The sequence below is a fragment of the Chenopodium album genome, chromosome 16 (assembly GCF_948465745.1).
Source record: "Chenopodium album chromosome 16, dcCheAlbu1.1, whole genome shotgun sequence".
Classification (NCBI taxonomy): Eukaryota; Viridiplantae; Streptophyta; class Magnoliopsida; order Caryophyllales; family Amaranthaceae; genus Chenopodium; species Chenopodium album.
The window spans coordinates 18,049,908-18,071,048 of record NC_137849.1 but is presented as its reverse complement, the minus strand read 5'-3'; the positions used below and the strand labels follow the sequence as shown (position 1 = coordinate 18,071,048).

At 35.1% G+C, this 21,141-nt stretch overlaps 2 protein-coding genes across 2 annotated transcripts; one reads left to right on the top strand and one right to left on the bottom strand.

Moving 5' to 3' along the window:
* The first annotated feature begins 6,067 nt into the window (after positions 1–6,067).
* Positions 6,068–10,602, top strand: LOC145586278 (uncharacterized). The gene is made up of 7 exons (XM_081643065.1): positions 6,068–6,308; positions 6,404–6,493; positions 6,623–6,799; positions 8,126–8,296; positions 8,541–8,780; positions 9,092–9,183; positions 9,281–10,602. Exons 1-7 carry the CDS (start codon positions 6,224–6,226, stop codon positions 9,971–9,973), a joined length of 1,548 nt encoding a protein of 515 aa, XP_081499191.1. The 5' UTR covers positions 6,068–6,223; the 3' UTR covers positions 9,974–10,602.
* Positions 10,603–10,773: 171 nt separating this feature from the next.
* On the bottom strand, positions 10,774–14,999 carry LOC145586279 (WAT1-related protein At5g40240-like). The gene is made up of 7 exons (XM_081643066.1): positions 14,696–14,999; positions 14,510–14,572; positions 14,172–14,288; positions 12,175–12,400; positions 11,851–12,009; positions 11,605–11,756; positions 10,774–11,143 (listed from the first exon to the last, which is right to left on the bottom strand). Exons 1-7 carry the CDS (start codon positions 14,887–14,889, stop codon positions 10,975–10,977), a joined length of 1,080 nt encoding a protein of 359 aa, XP_081499192.1. The 5' UTR covers positions 14,890–14,999; the 3' UTR covers positions 10,774–10,974.
* Positions 15,000–21,141: the final 6,142 nt, after the last annotated feature.

Sequence of the window (21,141 nt, the reverse complement as noted above, 5' to 3'; positions counted from 1 at the left end):
CACGTGGCGGCAGCCCATTGGGGCATGTGGGAGTGTTTGGTCGGTTCTTGGGAAGCCTTGGGGATCAAGATTTGGTCCCCCCCTCCCTTGTGGTCCTTACCTAACCCCTCCTCTTAGTATGCCACTTGTTAATTAATTAGTTGTTGACTATTTTCTTTTGTTTTTGATTTAAAAAATAAAAGGAAAAAATTAATTTTACAAACTTTCACACATTGATGGGAGAATGGATTTCTCACTTGATTTTCCCTATAAATATCCCACTTGGGAAATGGGAAAACTCACTTGAATAAGTGCTCATTTAGGCATCTCCAATTGAAAGAAAATCTATAAGCTCATTAATTACTCGGGTAGTCTTTTTGGTCGGAGTTGGCTAACCTCTAAGTAGTAGACCGGTCGAGTTGCGTTGTGCGTGGACTTCGTCGGAGGTCCTGGCCCTTTGTGAGGCTCGGCTTTCTCAAGTAAGAGCTCCATCCGGTTGAGCGAAGCACGCTGCAAGGGTAATTTAGTCTTTTCCCTATTCTTGTTATTTATGCATTTTGTTATATTAATTGTGAGTTTGTTCTTGGCCTCGAGTTTTATTTCCGTGATGAGTCGGACTCATCAAAACTCAGCAAAAAGGTTGTTAATCATCGGATTTGATTTCAAGTAATTTTCAGGTGTCTATAATTGGAGACCTAGTATACAACCACTTGGTTTCTTCTTAGGTGGAAGATCAATCAATTCCTAAGCGCTTTGTTTTCCAAAAGGGTTGTAATCTCCTTTTTATAGAAGCTTTTCAATTTGGGTCACCAACTGCCTATTTATAAGTATCAAGTTCTTTTAATTTAGAGGTAGAGTTTTTACTATAAGGGCTATGTGGTGTGGCCCAATAAAATAGGAGAAAAGCTAGATTGCACTAGGGATGTCGTCAATGGGGCGGGCGGGTCGGATATTGGTCTTCCCATCTCTATCCCCACCTAACATTTTCATATCCATCCCCATCCCCGCGGCTGGTCCAATATTCATCCTCATCCCCGCCCTGACGGGTACAACTCCAAAATCATCCCCGCCCCACCCCCCACTTGGATATCCATTCCCACCTTATCTCCACCAAAGACCTGCCTAATCCCCATCCAAGACCCACCTAATCTCCGTCTCTCAAATACACAATCCTACATAATTAATACGGATTATAATAATAATAAAAAATATTCTTAAAATTACACACATTTTTTTTTATTATATAAGTATAGTACAAAGTATGATAATTAATATTTTATTTCACGTAATTATTTTATAAAATAGTATAAAAGTATATAATTTTGCTGTTAAAGATATATAAATATGGGTATGAGGTGGGGATGGGGCGGGTACGAAGTGGAGCGGGGTGGGGATGGGGCGGGTACAACTTAAAATCCACCCCCGCCCCATCACCCATGGCGGGTATGGTTTTTATCCCCATCCCCATCCCCGCCCCACCATCCGCCAAACCGAGACCCATGAATGATAATAGACAAATTAAATCAAGAACTTTCCTTGGTACAAATTTGATCGTCATACTCGAATCATAGACCTGTCCTCCTTCTGTTGTACCGTGGTTTGGAACCCACTGACATAGAAGCGAAATACGCCACCATCGGTACAGATTTCTCAATGACGCATGCCCCCCAATTTTTACACAACGACCTTTGCAATTCGTGTACCCGAATCAAAGGTTGGAATTGCTCAAGAACTGTTCAGATCTCAAAAGGGTAAGTTTGTGTTTATGTGTTTAGGGTTTTTCGAAAGTTGTTTTTATAGAAGAGGCTCTTGTTATTATTTATAAAGTTCCAATAAAAGGAAACCAATAAATCCAAACAGCCTATTAGTTTATGATGTGCCCAGCTAGACCCAACTGATAGCCATTCCTAATAATATTTGACACACACGGTCATGTAGAAGAGGGTACACTACCGTGTAGACAGGTTTGTCTGCAAAACCACACAACCGTGTAGAGTAAGGTACACGACCATGTAGCTAGTTGTACAATAATGAGTTTTCAACCAAGGAGTTACTCTCACCTGCTCGGTCGGACAAACCAACCTAATTCAGCCTGAGACAAAACCTTTTTGGTTGCATTACTAAGTCCAACAAAATCATCCTCAGCGAAGTACAAACTTTTTTAATCTTACGAAGAACAAACAAGTGATGGAGTTAAAGACTATTGATCCTGAACAATACATTTGTTAGTTGTGAACTGCATAATACAATGACCATATTGACATAATTTGTGCATAGAGATAAGATTGAAGTGGAAGTTTGAAACATATACGATAGTACACATTCTTCAGCGTAATATTATTACTGATAATAACAGTACGTATGTGTCTTACTTTCATTCTTGTCCCGTGTGGGATAGTTATATACTCCCTCCGTTTTTAAAACTTGCTCTATTTCTCCATACGCGGAGTTTTAGCAGAAATTGAAGAAAGTAATAAAATATAGAGGTAGTGAGGTAGGTGTAAGAATAAAAAATTGTAAAAAGCAAAAGTAGTTGAGAGAATTGGAGGAGGGAGAATATGAACTTAATAAAATATGATTTATGTTGGGTCCACTATGTGAGAGTAAATAAATTAAATATTGTAAAAACTTTCCAAATAAGGAAATTAAACAAGTATTTAAAAACGGCCAAAAAAGAAAAATGGAGCAAGTATTTAAAAACGGGGGAGTACTTATTTAGATCATCATAAGAATCAAATAACTCTTAACTTATGACACATGTGCACTAGCTCCACTATCTACAATCCATCTATTAGTATAAGCAGAAGACAGGAGACACTAGTTACTTGCAAATGAAGCATTGCCATATTCATTATCCACTGATTGTTTTATCTTTTGCTTATTAAGAAGTGACTTCAGTTGAATGTATTACTTCACTGTCAAATATGCACTCAAGCATCTCAAATTTTTCTTGATAAAAACTCAAATACAATAAGTAATAGGACTCACATCATCATAGTTAGCAAACCTCTCAGTTCCTTGATTAAGCTACTGACTTCCTTTGAACCTAATGGATATCCATACTATGACATGTCATCTGATCTTGTAATGGTCACAAAAATAGTTAAGTATTCTCCTAATAACACCAACAGAACTATTACCCTTGTTATTTTGACCATTATGTCCCCTATCAACAAACCTCCTTCTATTTGCAGCTAAATAAAGCAACTGATTATGTAACCTTCTCTGTCATTCTGCTTAAAGCTCTATGCCTTTCTTCCTATAAATCCGATCCATTATTATATATTCTTGAGCTAGTAGGTAAGCTTGGCATCATCAAAATAATGTTAGATCTCACATTGGCATAGTTATTAGTCAATTTCATTAAGGAGGTCATCAACCTTGGGTCATGTTGTATCTTAAGATACTCTTGAGCTAAAGCACAACTACAACTACCGCAAACACAAGATGACAAAGGACAAAGATTACCCAACTCATCCCACAACTACTTAAGATGATTATAGTACTCAGAAATAGACAAATTCCCCTTAGCAGCACAAAATTATCTTGATGTAAAACATACAATTGAGCAGAATAAGCACGTCCAAATCCCTCTTTAAGATCGAACCATATCGCTCTTGCAATAATATCAATAAACACAAGATGCTACTGGGTCAAGAACAGCTATGATCCAATGATCTTTGTAGGTAGCTCTATCACCATTGATCTTTTCTAATTTCCATACCTAATCCCATCAAAGACACTAGAAACAAGTTTCCTTCTGGTAAAATCATAATGGATGCAAGTAATAGGGACTAGTTGGGCCTTGATTGGATCTAGAACTCTTTCCATGTTCTCGTTCACCATTTTCAACAAACTTACATAAGAAATGAGGCACAAAGAAATCGAACTAAGAATGCAACAGACAATCAACTTTTGAAAACAATCGATTTGAGCTAATCCACTTAGGAACTCACAAAAAATGCTCAAAGACTGCTTTAAAAACCGTTACTGAAGAATAGCTCAATTACTAGAAAATGCTTCAAATCCTCCATAAGTGTTGTTCAAAAGGCTTTTCAAAATCTTCAGAAAAAAAAGTGATCCGCTCTAATACCATGTTATTAGTTTAAGCTTTTACTGAATAAAAAAAATAAAAAAAAATATAGAGTGAAGAGTAAAAAAGAGATAAATGGTCTAGTTGAAACTTGAAAGTTTCATTAATGGAGCTTAGAGCTCTGCAAATATAATATTGCTTTGAAATTAATATCGTAGTAGCTTATATAATGCCTGCTTATTACAACAAAACAAAAAATAATACTCCCTCCGTCCCTTAATTATATGATTATTTCTCTTCATTATGTGAGTAATAAATGAAAAAAATAGGTACATAATTGAGGGACAGAGGGAGTATTTGTAAGAACTAATGCAAGTGGAGTAACAAACTCGGCTAATATGGCAGCAAGGTCGGCTAAGGCTTTGTGCAAGCTGGTCCTCAGCACAAGGCGCCATGGCCCAATAAATTTCAAGGGCCCCAAATGAAATGCATAATATAATTATCAATTATGTACACAATATTAATATACTACCTCAACGGCTTGGTGGTAGAAGTTCAAACCTCAAGGAAAACATTTTTTTCTTCTCAGTTTTCTTTTCTTTTCTTTTTCATTTTTAGTTTGGTTTTGTCTAATGTATATTTTTCACTATTTTTATTTAGCAAATATAAAAAAAAAAAAATTATCATGTACGTATTTTGCCATTTGCACACAATTTATTTGAAATTATTTTATATTACTAAGGCATAAATTTACTATTTAAAAACTTGAATATTTGTATCATTTTTCTTTTCATTATTACCGATACAATAAAATCCTAAACATTGTTATAAAAATAGCACAGGTCTCCTAATTTGCATAAGACGGCATGCATGGTAGAACTTTGTTGAGCCAAATTAATGTGGTAATGCTGATTGTGCAGAAGTGAAATTTTGAACATCTATACTTTTTATCCTTCTCGCTATACTAAAAATCACATATTTGTATATTTTCTGTTTGTAGACGTATATCAATAACATAATACTAAAACAAACACCAAGAATGACACGTATCACTTCTTGGTGCTGTTTTTTTCCCTTCAAAACTTTTTTTATTTGTTTTTTTATTCACTTCCTAAAAATAATATATTCATTTCTTTATATAATTGTGATTCACTTCCTAAAAAAATATTCACATATTTTTCATATTTTTATTGTATAAAATATTATTCTACATCTTTTTCTTTACTTTAAGGTGTTCTACCTTTGGTATAATCCGGATTTGAGGTTCAATTCCGAGTATAAATTAAGATTCAAACCTTTTCAAATTCATTTAAAAATATGAGGATATTTTTTGGTAGATTTTGAATTAACATTATAATCATTATAATATTTTGTTTAACCCGTGCGTGGCACGGGACTTAGGGCATGTTCACATTTACTGAATTGAGCTGAACTTAACTGAACTGAACTGATTGGAGCTGAAATGAACTGATTGGAGCTGAACTGGACTGAACTGAACTGAATTGAATTGAGCTGAAATGAATATTTTATGAGAGAGGGAAATTAGGAACTGAACCGAACTGAACTGAATTGAATTGATTGGAGCTGAACTGAACTTAACTAAACCGATTGGAGCTAAACTGAACTGAACTGAAATTAAGTAATTGTGAACAGGCCCTTGATCTAGTTTATTGTATTTAGGAGTCTTGTTGACTTTTCCTCAAGCAAGTATCCTCCCTTTTGTATATGCTCCCTTATACATACGATATAAGTGATACAATGACTTGATATCTCAATTCTCATTACATGAAATTTTAAGGATAAAATTAATCCGAAGGATTAGTTAAAACCCACATTTATTAATCCAAAGGATTAGTTAAAACCCACATTTTATAGGAGTATATTGTTATACTCATAATTAGTGTAATAATGTGTACACGTTCAAATGAGACACAATTAATACAAAGACATAAAGCATATGATTCCATCGTTACATATCTATTGCTTTTTCCTTACATTCATATTTTAGTTATCTTATAAACCGACCTTCTCCCTCACCCTCTTTCATTTCAAGGCAGAAAAATTCCTATGTTTATATTTCAATCTTCTACATATAACTTTCCTTTTATAGAAACATTTTATTTTCCTATTTTATGGGAAAAACTTACATAAACTTCCAATACTTTTTCATAAACTAAAATCAATAATTTATTCATTGAAACATCCAACAAAATGTCTAAGAAATGGGTTATTTCTCTTTTCATATTTCTGATATTTTTCAATGATACATCATTTGTTTCAGCATCTCCTCCTGCAAGTAAGTTAACTCTTTTACGGTTAAAAATTCCTTAATACAAAATTAATTTTATTTTCCTACTTCAAATTTTTGCCTTTTTTCTTGTATGTTGTCAGGAATAGTAGCTGGTATCGTCACTAATGTGATGTCTACTGTCTTTAAATGGCTTTGGTCTCTAAGAACTCCAGTCATTAAGCCAGAGAAAGGTTAGAAATGTACTATACGACGACTTGAATCAGTTCAATTCAGCAATTTCTCTGTTTCCTGCAGTGTTCTGATGTAATGAATCAGCAGTGCATGTTTATATTAGACTGATGAATGGGTGTTCATTTCAGCTGTTTCCAGTCGTTCATTGATGAAATTCGAGGCTGGATATACAGTTGAGACAGTTTTTGATGGAAGTAAGGTTGGGATTGAGCCTTATTCTGTTCAGGCATCTCCAACAGGAGAGCTTCTAATTTTGGATTCTGTCAACAATAATCTTTACAAGATTTCAACACCATTGTCTCGATGTAAGTCTTGATTGATTTTAGATCAGTATTTGTATATTGAAAACTATTATTATAATTCCGTGTAAATGTTAAAATTAAAGTTATTGTGTGATTTCTTCATTATACATCATATTCCTAATTCAAATGGACTTTAGAGTTTATGAGTAATGCTCTGCAATATAATTAAATTAATTAATATGCACATCATGCATGCTTTAAAATTCAAAATACTTATACAATTACCATTTTAAAAGGACGCGTAGAAAATAAAGAGATTTTAAGTATTTTAAGTGGACATTAAACTTCTCGAGAGTTGGCATTATTGAAATAACACAACAATTATATTTTTCCATATAACGATAGCCTAAGTTATTTTATTAATCCAAAACTTTTGCAAGCTCAGAGAATAATTGGTGTAAAGAGTTTGAAGTATATTAGTAGCTTGTTCAAGGGTTAAAGTTGAAACTTGTGTTGTAGTTTATCCTTGATTCTCTTTATTTGAGGCAATTAGTTTTTAAGAGGATTTGCATTTTGTCTTGACCAACTTTTTAAGATGATAATGTCGGCTTACTTTAGTTGGGAAGAAGACTCTTCTTTAAATTGTAAAAGTACAATAAATTACATATCTTGGGAATTTTTTCTATCATTCTTTTACTTTCAAAACCAAATAGTACAAATTTTTCTTCTTTTTGTAATATTGATATGGTTCTAACAGAAAATAAACTCCATTTTATTGAAATGGCAATTTTCATAAATAAATTTACTAAACCATCTATATGACTAGATCAAAATAAAAAATTCTTGTGATTGGCCACCGTATGAGGATTACTTCATTAGTGTTATGGGGTTATTCGGTCGATGTTACATGAGTTACTCGATCAGTGTTATAAAGCTTACTCGGTCGGTATTACAGGGGCTACTTGGTCACTGTTATAGGGGTTACTTTGTTCTTTTAAAAGCGGCCACTTGGTGTGGACAACCGCACACAAAACGCACCTTGAATTAAAATCGCTATTATGCTAGATAAAACAAAACAAACAGGCTACACCCAAAACATATCAGAATCAAACATAATTTAACATGAACGATTGAATGGAACTGAAAAATTAATCGTGATGCGTCACTCAATCAAAGTAAATCTGAATTATCCTAATTCCTAAAGCTAAATACAAGTGAAAGGAACCTGGTCTTAAGTATCAATTCAGACCAAATGTAAACATCAATGAGGGCTTATCGCTTTAAATTTTCTTGACAAGCAACTGATGCAAGTCTTTTGATAATTTTACATGCAGTAGATGTTTTTGAGTCTTTAGCTTGACTTACAATTTAAACCATAAATCTCTTCAGATAGCAGGCCAAAAATTATTGCAGGATCACCCGAAGGCTACACAGGGCACGTAGATGGGAAACTAAGAGATGCAAGAATGTATGGCCCCAAAGGTTTAACAGTCGATGACAATGGAAACATCTACATTGCTGACACCATGAATATGGCCATCAGGAAAATCACTGATGCAGGTATCGATTTGTATTTTTGATAATACTTACAGAAATTTCTGTAAATCCGTTTAGTATACCTGGTAGGAAAACTTAATTTTTTTGGGTGATACTGGCAAAGTTGATAGATACAAGTCATACAACACCCTTACAGACACACTGCGTAACCATTACTGAAAGTTTCACCTCACACGATTCCTCGTTCAGTGGTCATTGAATCCTGTTTATAAAGACTATAATTTTGCTTTTTTTCTCATTTGTTCAGGAATTACTACAATAGCAGGAGGAAAACGGAGCCATGGAGGAAGTCATATGGATGGAGCTAGCGAAGATGCAAAGTTTTCTGATGATTTCAACCTAGTGTATGTACGAAGTAGCTGCTCACTCCTAGTCACGGATAGAGGAAACCAAGCAATTCGTGAAATACAACTCCATGAGGCTGATTGTTCTTATGAGCAGCCACCAGTTCAACACGATCAGCAGTCTGAGGAAAACTTATATTTCGGTATAGCCAAGACAGTAGTAACAAAAGCTTTTTCCGTCAAAAATATAAAAAGAAAGAGAGAGAAAAAAAAAAAAAAAAAAAAAAAAAAAAAAAAAGCTTAGAAACTGCGACATTTTAACCATCTTTTTCAGCTCAAAAACTTGATTACATGCTTTACCTTTACAGAAAATGTTCCCTTCAAGATATAACATAGTTTCATTAAAACGGTTGTGAGAAAATTTAGAGCATTTGTGACTGAAATAGCTTGCTAAAAATAGAAAGTACGACGCCTTCTATCAACCTATTTATGAAATCTTTCTTCATCATTTCAGGTGTAGTAGTCCTTGTTGCAGCTATGTTCTTTGGATACATGTTGGCATTGCTCAAGCAGAGAGTGCAAGCCTTATTTTCAACCAAGAGATCAGTAAAAACCTCAAGACATTACTACAAACTACTGAGGCACCTACTCTAATCAAATATTTCTAACTAATGCTTTTATGATTTTCTGATTTTATCACCAGGATCCAAGAATGCAAATAAACAGCCATGCTATTGCAGCACCGTATCAGAGACCTCCAAAATCAGTGAGGCCACCACTAATACCCCCGGAAGATGAATATGGTGAAGAGGACGAAGGCTTATTATTCTCGTTTGGAAGGCTTATAATCAATGCCAGTTCCTCAGTGGCTGAAGTGTTTGCAGGGTTATTATTTTCGGGTTTCAGAAAGAGGAAAACACGACATCATGATCATCTGAGACATTTCCAGCAACTAAACAGGCATCCAGATCATTCATGGCCTATGCAAATTAATTATGGAGATGAGTCACCAGGACTAGAAAATGTAGAAACTAGGACTTCTATCATGAGAAAACCATACCCCCAACAGCAACTAAGACAAAGCCAGGGTTATTATGAAGGACGAGATGCTGATTTTCATCAGCGTCAGGGGATGATTCCTCAACAACAGGAGGTGCAGCAGGAGCAGGAACAGCAGCAGAAGCCGCAACAGAGGAATATTAAGTCTAATACAAAAGAAGCTGGTGAGAAGGGCTCAGACAAGAGTGAGATAGTATTTGGAGCAGTTCAAGAACAAGATGGAAGGCGTGAAGCAATGGTGATAAAAGCTGTTGATTATAGTGACCCTGTTTATAATCACCAAAATGTACGGCCTCGATTGAATTACATGGGTTACTCATCATATAGCTATTCCTGATCTTAAACAAGTTACAATGTATACTATATGAATTTACAAATTTATAAGAAAGTTTTGGTGCTCTTCTTGGTACAGCTATGAGAAGATCATGTATTACGTAGTATAGTACTGTTGTGTGTTGTCTAAGTTTTGTGTGGAGAAAGATTACAAGCTTTATGAGGAGAAGACTGTTTTCAGTATAAACTATGCTACATCAACTCTTCTATTATCTTTAGTGCCCAAGTATACCACTTGATATATCTGACAAGAGCGTGGACGATGAAACAAATTACAAAGTAAGGAGAAAGGGTTTAGTATTCTTGGCATAGCTAATACAAGGTCAAGTAGTGTATAACTATACTTCAAATTGGACTTAAGAAGAGATGCTAGCTAGACTTCCACGCACTTGTATCCAATAAGTTAAACCATTATTGTTACCAAGTGTTTGGTTAGAAGGTTTGGGTAACTATTACTATTTCCTAAAGGTAATGATTTCCACCTATTTGTTACCTCTCTAAAATCTAAGGAAACAATTACTCTTATCCTCCTCAAACAAAAAGAAAGGGAGTTAGGTTTAAGTATTTTTCATGGTTACATCAAACAAATGAATAGGTAAGAGTCAAATGATTAATTTTCCCCCCTATGTTTCCTTTCCACTCCATATCCAATATTCATACCAAACACATCCTAAGAATAAATGAAACAATTATAAATCAAAATGCGAGACCCTGATTAAAAGAAGGCCCAGAGGGAAAGAATAAGAATATGATTGATGAAGACAGGTTTTGATTAGCTTGGTTCAAAAAGAGGTTAGATTGATAGAATTCACAGAAAAAAGCTGCTACGAAAATATGGTACTAGTAGAATAAGACGGACATAGCAAATTACAGGGAGGCAAGCTCAATAACAAAATTTCTACCAGCAACCTATATTATGAATCAAATTGTATTCTTAATTTCTTATCATATAGAACTTACGGAATGTAGCTCGTAATGACATTACCATTTTTAATTTCAACTGTATCAAGCACTTCCACAAGTGTTGTCATCAGTGTTTTTTAACAAAGAGGCATTTAGGTCGCCTGTTGACTCTAACTTACTGACATTGCCAGAAGCAAGATCATCCTTTTCTTTGGCTTGTCCCCAAATGACTGAATAAAATCCAGCAGTAATTGCAACTGATCCAATGACACTGCACACCACATAATAACACCTCAGGAATCAGCTTTGTTGTAGACTTTTTTTTATAATCATATACTATTGCTATATAAGCCTGAAAGCCTTTGTATAACATTGCAACAAATTATTTCAGCCAACTATGATATTTTTAATTTGCTTTAGGCCTGTTTAAGATTTTACAAAAGGAATTTGTTTATAGCTTGGTTTTAACAACAAATACTGAATTCTGAAGTTAATATCCATCTACGAAAATTCAACTAGTAATAGTCCTTCATTTCTTTTCTTTTTTTTTTTTTTTCTTCATTTCTAGCTGAACTTCCTCATAAGGTATTTCCCTCATTTATCCCCTTGCCCCACCAAAAGGATCACAAAGGAAGAGAGAAAATGGATCCGCAAATTTTCTGAGGCATCTGTGTCAATTGTTAATAGAAATATAAATATAAGAAAATTAAAGGGAATGGTAATTATACATACCTTCCAAGATAGAGGTTATCCCCTAGAAACACCAACCCCATGATCATTGCAATAACAATGGCTAAAGGCTTGTAAGAAACTACATAGACAGGTCCCTTTTCACGTAGGCACCATGTAATGACAGTATTGCGAAAAACAGTGGTTGTTACTGCCTACAATCAACAAATGATTATAAGATTGATGATTGGAAAGAATCAATCAAATTATGAATACAATGATAAAAATTATGTTACAAAAATTTCTTACTGCATAGATTATAGCAATGATCTCAATCCTATGATGCAATATCCATTTATTTGGGTCACTCTCCATAAAGACAGAAACAGCAGCAGATTGCAGTGTCCCAAATAAACTGTAGAAGAAGACTAGAGTCAGCTCATCTGGGCATTCCTTAGCGGTAGCTGTCTGAAAAAAAAAGGAAAAAAAAAAAAAAAAAAAAAAAAAAAAAAAGAAGGTAAATCAGTGTAAAAGTCCCATTCCATGTAGCAGAATGCCATATATATATATATATATATATATATATATATATATATATATATATATATATATAATGAAAAGACAAATATTGACCTGAAGAATGTTGCCTGTTGATGACAATAAAGAAGTAATTGCCAAAAGAATGCCACCAAGAGTCCAATTTACTGGCAGTGCAAGAAGCTTATTAGATGCATCAGGAGTTTGAGTTATCAATGGAGGCCCTTTGTAGAGAGTTACCACCATTGCTCCGGATATTGCAACAATCGTGCCTAAGCATTTTGCTTGGCTGCTGAGATTCCTCAAGTCAAGCTTCTCCATCCTTCACAATTGTTGTGTAATTAAACTTATAAGCTTTCTCCTCCATCAAGAGAAACACATGCATAATTTCATGCAGATAAACTATCCAAATCAAACCCAAAAATGGAGCTTCAAGAAGCATGCTTAAACAGGTGAACAGAAAGTAAGAGTAAAGATTTAAGTGATGAAGCTATAATTCCCAGTCTTCTCTAAAATTTTACTACCCTCTTTCACAATTACAATCTGTTTTTCTTCTACTACTACTACTGCTGCTGCTGCTGTTTTTGCTGCTTAATTAAGGTCCCCAAAAAACGAGCTTGAGAATACATCCGTGAGCAATAAACTCAGCATGGGAGGTGGACTCCAAAGCGTCCAGGGATGGTTAGGGACACAATATCAGATCAAAGACAAAGCAATGTGGCTACACACTACTTTGATTTGTAGCCATCATGCATACATCAAGCAGCATCATGCAAACAGTGCAGTTGTTCCATGTTTCTTTGGGCTGCTTAACTTTTGTTTAACTTCCTAGTTGTTTAGGATAAAAATACCCTAAACGCGTGGACCAATCAGAGAGGAACACGTGTCAGGGCCAATTACCAGCTAACACGCGTCAACCTCAGATACCTGCTAGAATTGCGACCTTCAAGGCCCAATTCCCTAGAACGGCTCAGCCCACCAAATCTAGGTTAGAATGACCTAGAGAAGGCATTATTCCCAATGACCCTATAAATAGGGAGATATCCCCCATTTTTGAGACACATTGAATTATTTATTACACCTACCCTACATTCTCTCACATCAGAGAAAACACCTGATCTCAGAATCCGAAAATATCCCACTTTACTTTCCGCATCTTTTTCACATTTTTCTACGAGTTCTAACTTAATCGTCAGAGGCGGAGCTCCAACCAACCGGAGTCTCCGTTGTTTTGCAGGTACAGGCGTAGTCGGACCAGTCTTCGAGTCGTAACTCTCCCGAGGGACAAAAACACCCAAAACACTAGTAGCATTAGCTGCTTCCATTGGTTTGTTGAGTCATTAATTGCTCTCAAAGATGTTTGTATGTATGCATAATAGATAATTTTGGCAAAACAGCCGAAAGCCAATCAGAATAAGCTACCCCAAGCAACTTTATCATTTTGGCTTAGAAGCTGAAAAAATTTATACCAAACATGATTCATGGCTACTTGATCGCGTGGAACTCCCACATACAAATTTAGCACAACTATTAAATTTTTGAAGATTCAGTGATGGTAGTTTGTGAAATTTAGTAGTGCGGTTTTCGAGCACTTATAGGTTAGGACCACTGATGATTTGGTAGTTTAGAGAGTAGACTCCATTCAATAATATTTCCTTCCCATGTGGTTTTCCATCGTCAATTTTCCTTCTGTGAAGCTTCAAGCCTTCAACACTCAACATATGACATGAATAAGTAATAATTTAACCAATTAGCCATATTTGTAGTCCTCATGTTTGCAAGTATTCCTAATACTGTAATACATCATTTTTATTATATTTGTTAAACAAATCAAGGATAGCTAAAATTGTGCCCTCTTTGAAAATATAACAGAATCATTTACAAAAAGATACAAGACCCCAAATTTGTTTATGAATCACATATCAGTGTTAATTTGTGAAACATCTTATTCAACACCAACACAAGCAAAATTCGAACTCACTTCTTCATCAAATGAAATCCAACTCTAACAACATGTACCCTGTCATTTTCTTCAAGTTGATCTATATGAAAGTAACAACAATAAGAATCCAAAATTTTATAGCAATCCTTACCTCAAAATGACAGCTAAGATGAATGTGAAAACTGGAATAAGATTGCCAATAGCTGCTGCTAGAGTTGGAGAGCTATAGTTGATGCCAGTGTAGGCACATATCTGCAACAAACAAATCCTGCCATATATTAGAAAAATCAAAAACTCCATTATCAACCAAAAAAAAAGTAAATAATTCTAACACATCTAATTAAATTTTCAAACATCCAAAATAATTCTAACAGTGACAAAATTTTACCCTTTTTTATTATTTACTGAATTTTGCACTATTTGCATACTTTGTTAATATTAAGAGATACAATTCATACAAATAAAGACCCAAAAATTTTAAGAACTCACCCAATTAATCCAAGAACAAAGAATTTATAAAGGAGTGAAAATGTGATCCGAACTCCCTTCCCTCTGCATAAAACCAATGAATTAATAAATTAACAAAATCAATCATACCCAATTATCATAGGAAATTAACAACAGATACACAATTAGAAAATTAGGAAACTAATTAACCAAAGGAAAATTACCAACCTGAAAATGTTGTACAGAAACACAGGTAGAAGAATAAGGGTACCAAGAGCATTGTAATAAACAATGAAAACAAAGTTGCTCATTCCTTTGACCATTGCTGCTTTACTAAGAGTTGATAATCCAACTTCAACACATTCCACTATTATCATCACCATAAATGGGGCTGCCCCCATTACCATTGACATCCAACTCATTTTCTCTATTTTTCAGGGTGAAAACTGAAAAGAAATTGAAAAAAGGAGAGATTTTTTTGGTGATGATTTTATGAATTGAATTTTCAGATGACAATTTTGTTGGAGTTGACTGTATAAGAATTGCAAATGAGAAATCTGGCGGATTTGAAAGAGATTTTATTCGTGTGGGCCCGTTGGCCGTGGGGTGGTGGGTCATATCTGTCTGTCAATGTATCTGATTTTATTGATTTATTTTGTGGTAGAAAGAGTGTGCTCTGTTAGCGCATGTGTCAATTCACCTAATGAGATGGAGTTTGTGTTACGATGGTCAATTGATCAAATTGGTAAATAAAATAGACTTTTAAAGATTGGTAAAAATTAATAAATTCGGCGATAATTTGGTAAAAAAAACTAATCGTAAGGGACAATTTGATAAATAAAATAATCTCAGACAATAATTAATCCAAAAAATACATATATTTCCGAAAAATTACTCACGAATGCTTAATATAGTTCTTTTTCGTGGTTTTTTTTTACCAACCCTTTTGATGAAAATAACAATTTCAAGAAAAAAATGATGACTATAAATTTTCATTTAAGTTTCATACCCTTATTAACGATATTTTTTTAAGAAGGGATTGGAAATAAATTTGGAATCGAAATCTAGCAAAATATAAAAGGGGTTGACATATTAATACAAAATTGTAAATAGGAAAAATAAATTTCAAAATACAAAAACAAATTAAATTAGGATTTTAAAAGAGTTTTTCGGAAAAAATTAGATTTTTGTCGAGTCAGATTAATTTCGGTTCGGTTAATTTCGAGTGATATTTTGTCGAGACAAAGTTGAATTTGAGTCCAGCCAACTTCAAATTGGTTTATAATCCCTCTGTTTTTAAATACTTGCTTCACTTTCCTTTTACGGCCGTTTTAAATATCTGTGCTCTATTTCCTTATTTGGAAAGTTTTTACAATATTAAATTAATGTTTCTCACCTAGTGGACCCACCATGATCATATTTTATTATTTTCATACTCTCTCCTCCAATTCTCTCCACTACTTTTGCTTTTTACAAGTTTTTATTCTTCTACATGCTCCACTACCTCCATATTTTATTACTTTCTCCAATTTCTCCTAAAAATCCGCGCATGGAAAAGTGGAGCAAGTATTTAAAACGGAGGGAGTATTTGATTGGGATAATTTCGTATATGGTTCAAAATAGGTTTAAAAGGGTTTATTTTAGGTCAGATGACTAAGGATAAGAAATTTCACCTTTATTACCACTCAAACACCCCTATTTCACTTTTGTTACCCATCTAAAATTATATTTTATTTTGCTACCACTAATAGTTACAACATATGGTGTATAACTTTTGCTACCACTTAACATAAATCGTTTGGGTTCCGTTAAGTGGGGCCCATTATCTTATTAAATAATTACTCAATTAAAAAAATAAGTTAATTTATTTAAAAAAAAAAACAGTTTTTGCCTCGCTGTTAGCCACCCCTCCCCCTTCCCCCTATCCCCAAACGACCCTAAACAATTTTAGGGTTCAATTCTTTTCTCTTTCCTCAAATCATACAATCACAAACAACGACCTTAGCTTTAGGGGCGCTCGCAGTAGCGGCGTTTTGAGGCGACCGCAATGGTCGTAGCGGCTTCAGCGTTTCACCGTGAAGGTTTTGGTGCACCTCCAGAAGTTGTGAGTATTCCTTCTATCTTTCTTTATAATTACTTGCTTTTTGCGTGAGGTGGCAGGGGAGAATTGATTGAGCGGGCTGCTATGAAAGGTGGTGTTGGCTTGTGGCGGTTTGAGGTGCTGTGAACGACGGTTGTTGGGGCAACTGTTGTTGGTTGTGTGAAGTTGTGGGAGTTACTGAAAAGAATGGTGTCCTTCGAACAAATGTATTATTTCGATAGAGGGTTCGGAGCTATTTAAAAGCTAATTATTCAGTAAGTTCAAGTGATCGGAATGCCTAGATGGAGGCCGCTTTCGATTAGTAATATTAATGAATAATTAATATTACAGCTTAATCTTGACTGAACCCTTCGGGTCACACCCAAGCAACTAACAATCCGACATGACGAATTAATCCGAAAGGAATTAATGAGTCACTCGAGTATTGTGAACAAAGACATCGGATTCCGAGCTTAGAGCTTCAGAACCAAATCTTAAAAGTCGAGCCAAAATTTAGGAATTGGCGAGACGGGAGAATGCTTCAAGTAACAAGTAAAAACCCTAGCCGCGCGAAAGGCTAGGGAAGCACGCCAAATAAAAGTGCGCCACGTGGCAGCGCACATGGCAGCATGCCATGTGGCAGCGCGCCATGTGGCAGTGTGCCACGGTGGCAGTGCGCCACGTTGGTAGCGCCATGTGGCAAGGGCCGCAGACCCGGGTGACGGGTCATGGACGCAGGCCGAAAGGTGGCGGCCCAACCGAACCCATCTTGGGGCTCAAGGTTGGGTGCTACATGGCTAGCTCACAATGGACGTGAGTTGCCTTGGGGAGCAAGTGAGGAAGTGGTTCTCACCTAACCATGTGACACTTGTTACTTAGTTATTCCTTGGTTTATTTAACTAGGAATTGAATTCAACATTCTTTCCGTGTGGGATCTTTTTGTGAAAAGTCCCACATTGAAAAATGAAAGGAATTCACAAGGAAGCACTCCTTATAAATAGCCAAGGCATACCTTGGGATTGTTCACTTGAGTAAGAGTTAGAAAAGACATCTCCACTTGAGAGAAAACCTTTAAACTCATTAATTACTCGGGTAGTCTTTTTGGTCAGACTTGGCTAACCTCCAAGTAGTAGACCGGTCGGGTCGCATTGTGGGTGGATACCGTTGGAGGTCATCGCCCTTTGTGAGACTTGGCTTTCTCAAGTAAGAGCTCCGGTGGTCGAGCGAAGCACGTTTCAAGAGTAATTTAGTCTTTTCCTTAATCTTGTTATTTATGTCTTTAGTTATATTAATTGTGAGTATTCCTTGGGCTCGGGTTTTATTTTCGCGGTGAGTCGGGCTCATCGAAACCTAACAGTGGTATCAGAGCCTGGTTCATTTATTTTTGTAAATAAAAGTTTCAAGGTTTTTATGGCTTTATTTTTCTGGTTTTGTGTTGCTAATTAGATTAGTAACTCGGTTTTATTAATTTTAATCCCGTTTTTATGTGATTTTTGGCCCCGAACCCAGGATTTTCGCCCAAAAATAGTGACTTTTGGGTGGAAACAGCGATTTGGGAAGTTTTCAACCCTTTTAGAACTGTGAAAAAACCAAAATCCGATCACAAATGCCCTTTTTCAAGGGTTTTTCGTTTTTGACGAAATTTTTTAAATCTTTTAACCTTGAATCTTAATGGAATATTTATGGTGACTATGTATTTGGTTCTTTCCTTAATATTTCTGCATTTTTGGACCTCTTTAAGCATGGTTAATTGGTAGTAATTAGTGCTTGAAAGATTGGTTAAATTTTCACATAATTGCAAGTCCATTGCATCAAGTGTGAAAAATTTATTATTTGAGGCTTCTAAGTACTAAAGATCCAATCTTTAATTGTTTTAAGTGGTTGGAACTTTGAGTTACTAAATTCCATGAATTTTGTTGAACTTTCTTGATTTAAATCATTTATTAAGTTGATTGGAATCATAAAGTTTCAATCTTGTGATAGAAATTTCATTAATCTTCATATTGAAAGATGTAATTTTTCAAGGATTCACAAGTTAAAGTTGGAATGTTTATTTGAATGTTTATGTTCATAATTCCAACTCCCTTTTAATTTTGTCAAATCTCATGATTAATTTATGTTGGTTAATTAATAGTGAGAATAGCCCTTCATTTATGTTGCATCAAGTTGAACTAATTTTATTAAAGAATAGTTCATGGAAATAATTTTTGTTTTGTGCACTTAAATTGAATTTAATTAAGTTGGACTTGTTTTGTGCACTTAAACCAAGGCACAATATCCACGAGCATCACTTGGCCAGCTGGGCTGCACACGCAGCCCGCATGTGGCTGCCGAGGATGCGGGTTGGTGCGCTTGGTGCGTGCTGTGCTAAAGGTGTGCGTGGGGCTGTGCGCGACTTGGTGCACGAAGGGCATACGAGGGAGGGACATGGCGCAACAGCAGCTGCGGCCATGGCGCGTAGGGTGTGTGGGCTGACCAGGCAACCTAAGCAGCAGCTCGATAAGCATGGTGTGTGAGGCTGCTAGGCAGTACACAACACATGTGTGCGTACGAGTGCTCGGGGTGCTTGCCTTGGACAACCCGATGCACCTAAACTCTCTCGATTTCATTTTGCGATTTTTGCCTATTAAATTATTTTAATTATTTTATTTAATTAAATTATTTTTAGGGAGGCTAGGCCCTGGTTTTGAGCGGCACTTGCAAAATTTATTTTCGCAAAATTTTAGGTTTACCGGCTTAATTAATTGGATTAACTAAGTTGGATGCGGAACTTAGTGGGAGCTTCATTATTATTATTTTAAGCTAATTTTAATTGCGCTTATTTACATAATCTGTTAAATAACTTTGACTAGTTTTAATTAGGCGCGTTAATTGGATTAACCACCTAAGTTAGTTACTAGTTTACGCGTATTTGTGCATTGTTACTTGTTTATCGTTGTAAAATGCATGGGCTATTCACAAATAGTGAATAGATGAATGGAATGTATATCCTCTCACAGGTTTTATAAAATGGCAACTAGTGGGGCCCGATTAGGATAGAAAATACGGACTACGATCCATGATGTATTTTTGTAAATCTAAATACGGTCTACGAACCGTTGAGTATTTTTGTACCTTAATATTTAGATTAATCCTAATCGTAGATACTAGTAGTTGCATAATTTTGGTTAAGTCTTGAAGACGGAGGTTCTTGGAAGACAAAGCCATGAAGTTGCAAAAGAAGACCCTTGAAGACTCAAAGGGTCATGCTAGTTGCCAAATGCATCATTTACTTATGCTTTCTATATGTATTTATGCTTATGCTTATATATGTGAATGATATATTAGATGCATGTTTAGGATTTCGAATGTTGCGATGATTAATTAAGTTCACTTAAATCAACCAACATAGAAATCCTAGGTTCCTAAAATATTGAATTAAATTTGCCATTCCAAAACAACACTTACCGACCTATTGGGAGTAGTGATGGGCTACGTCAAAGCGAGACATCACTATTTTTCCCTAGGATACGTAAGGCATACCGGGTATGCATGTTGGTTTTGGTTATACTCAACGATATGAGTGATGGAGTCCTAACATGTCGTGGCAAAGTGGATAAGTTGTTGAGAGAGCATTAGATGTGATGAATTATCAAACCAAGAGTGGCTTGGAGCCATTAGCAAAGAGTTGCTTTCCTTAGAATATTGAGTGTTAAGATAAGCCAAAGCATGCTTAATCACTCATTGATTCTTTGGATCTTGAAATCGCCTTATTCTCACCAAATGGGGACAAATTTAATACGTGGATAAGACGCTTAATAAGATTGAAAATTTGCATGAATGCTTTTAAATTTCAAACTTATTATGTTATTTTCTTAATAAATGGTTATACCTTGCACTTATATTTGTAGAATCCTAAATCAAATTATATTGTTTTTCAATGATTGGTAAAGGAAATCTTGGAGAATAGATCTCAAAGAAAGGCTATATACACTAGTGAGTACAACTCTCATAAATGACTTTTATAACTAAGTCCGAAAGGACGGTTAGACATCATGTATTCAAAATACTAGGTAGTTTTGATAAACATGAAGTATTGAGTTGAAAACTCAAATTGTCAGAAGTTGACAACCAACATATCTTTTCGCTTTAGTGAGTACAACTCATTGATGTATTAATTCAAGTACGAATTAAAGGAAAAGATGGAACTTTGTTATACGGCGCACTAGATGCTTAATTATGCCTAACAAAGTACAAAAGTCAAAACACTTAAAGAAACGGTTCTTAAAGGTTATGAGATAATGTATAAATAAGAAATATAGGAAACAAGGAACAAAGAAAAGGAATGAAATTCCATTTCTACTAAAGAGTTCGTGTTATTCTAATTAACTTAGCAAGTCATTATCTTCACAAGTATCAGATACTCCTTAAGTGTTACACTTTGAAAGTGACCTCAAGCTATTGAAGTTAAGCTAAGTTATTAACTTACAAGCTTAGGATGAAGCAAGAAGAGTTACATCAGTTGTAAGGTCGTATGCTTTGTTTAAAGACCTTTTAAGCTAAGGCTGGAACAAATAAATGGTTATTATGTTCCATAATCAGCAAACAATCCGTT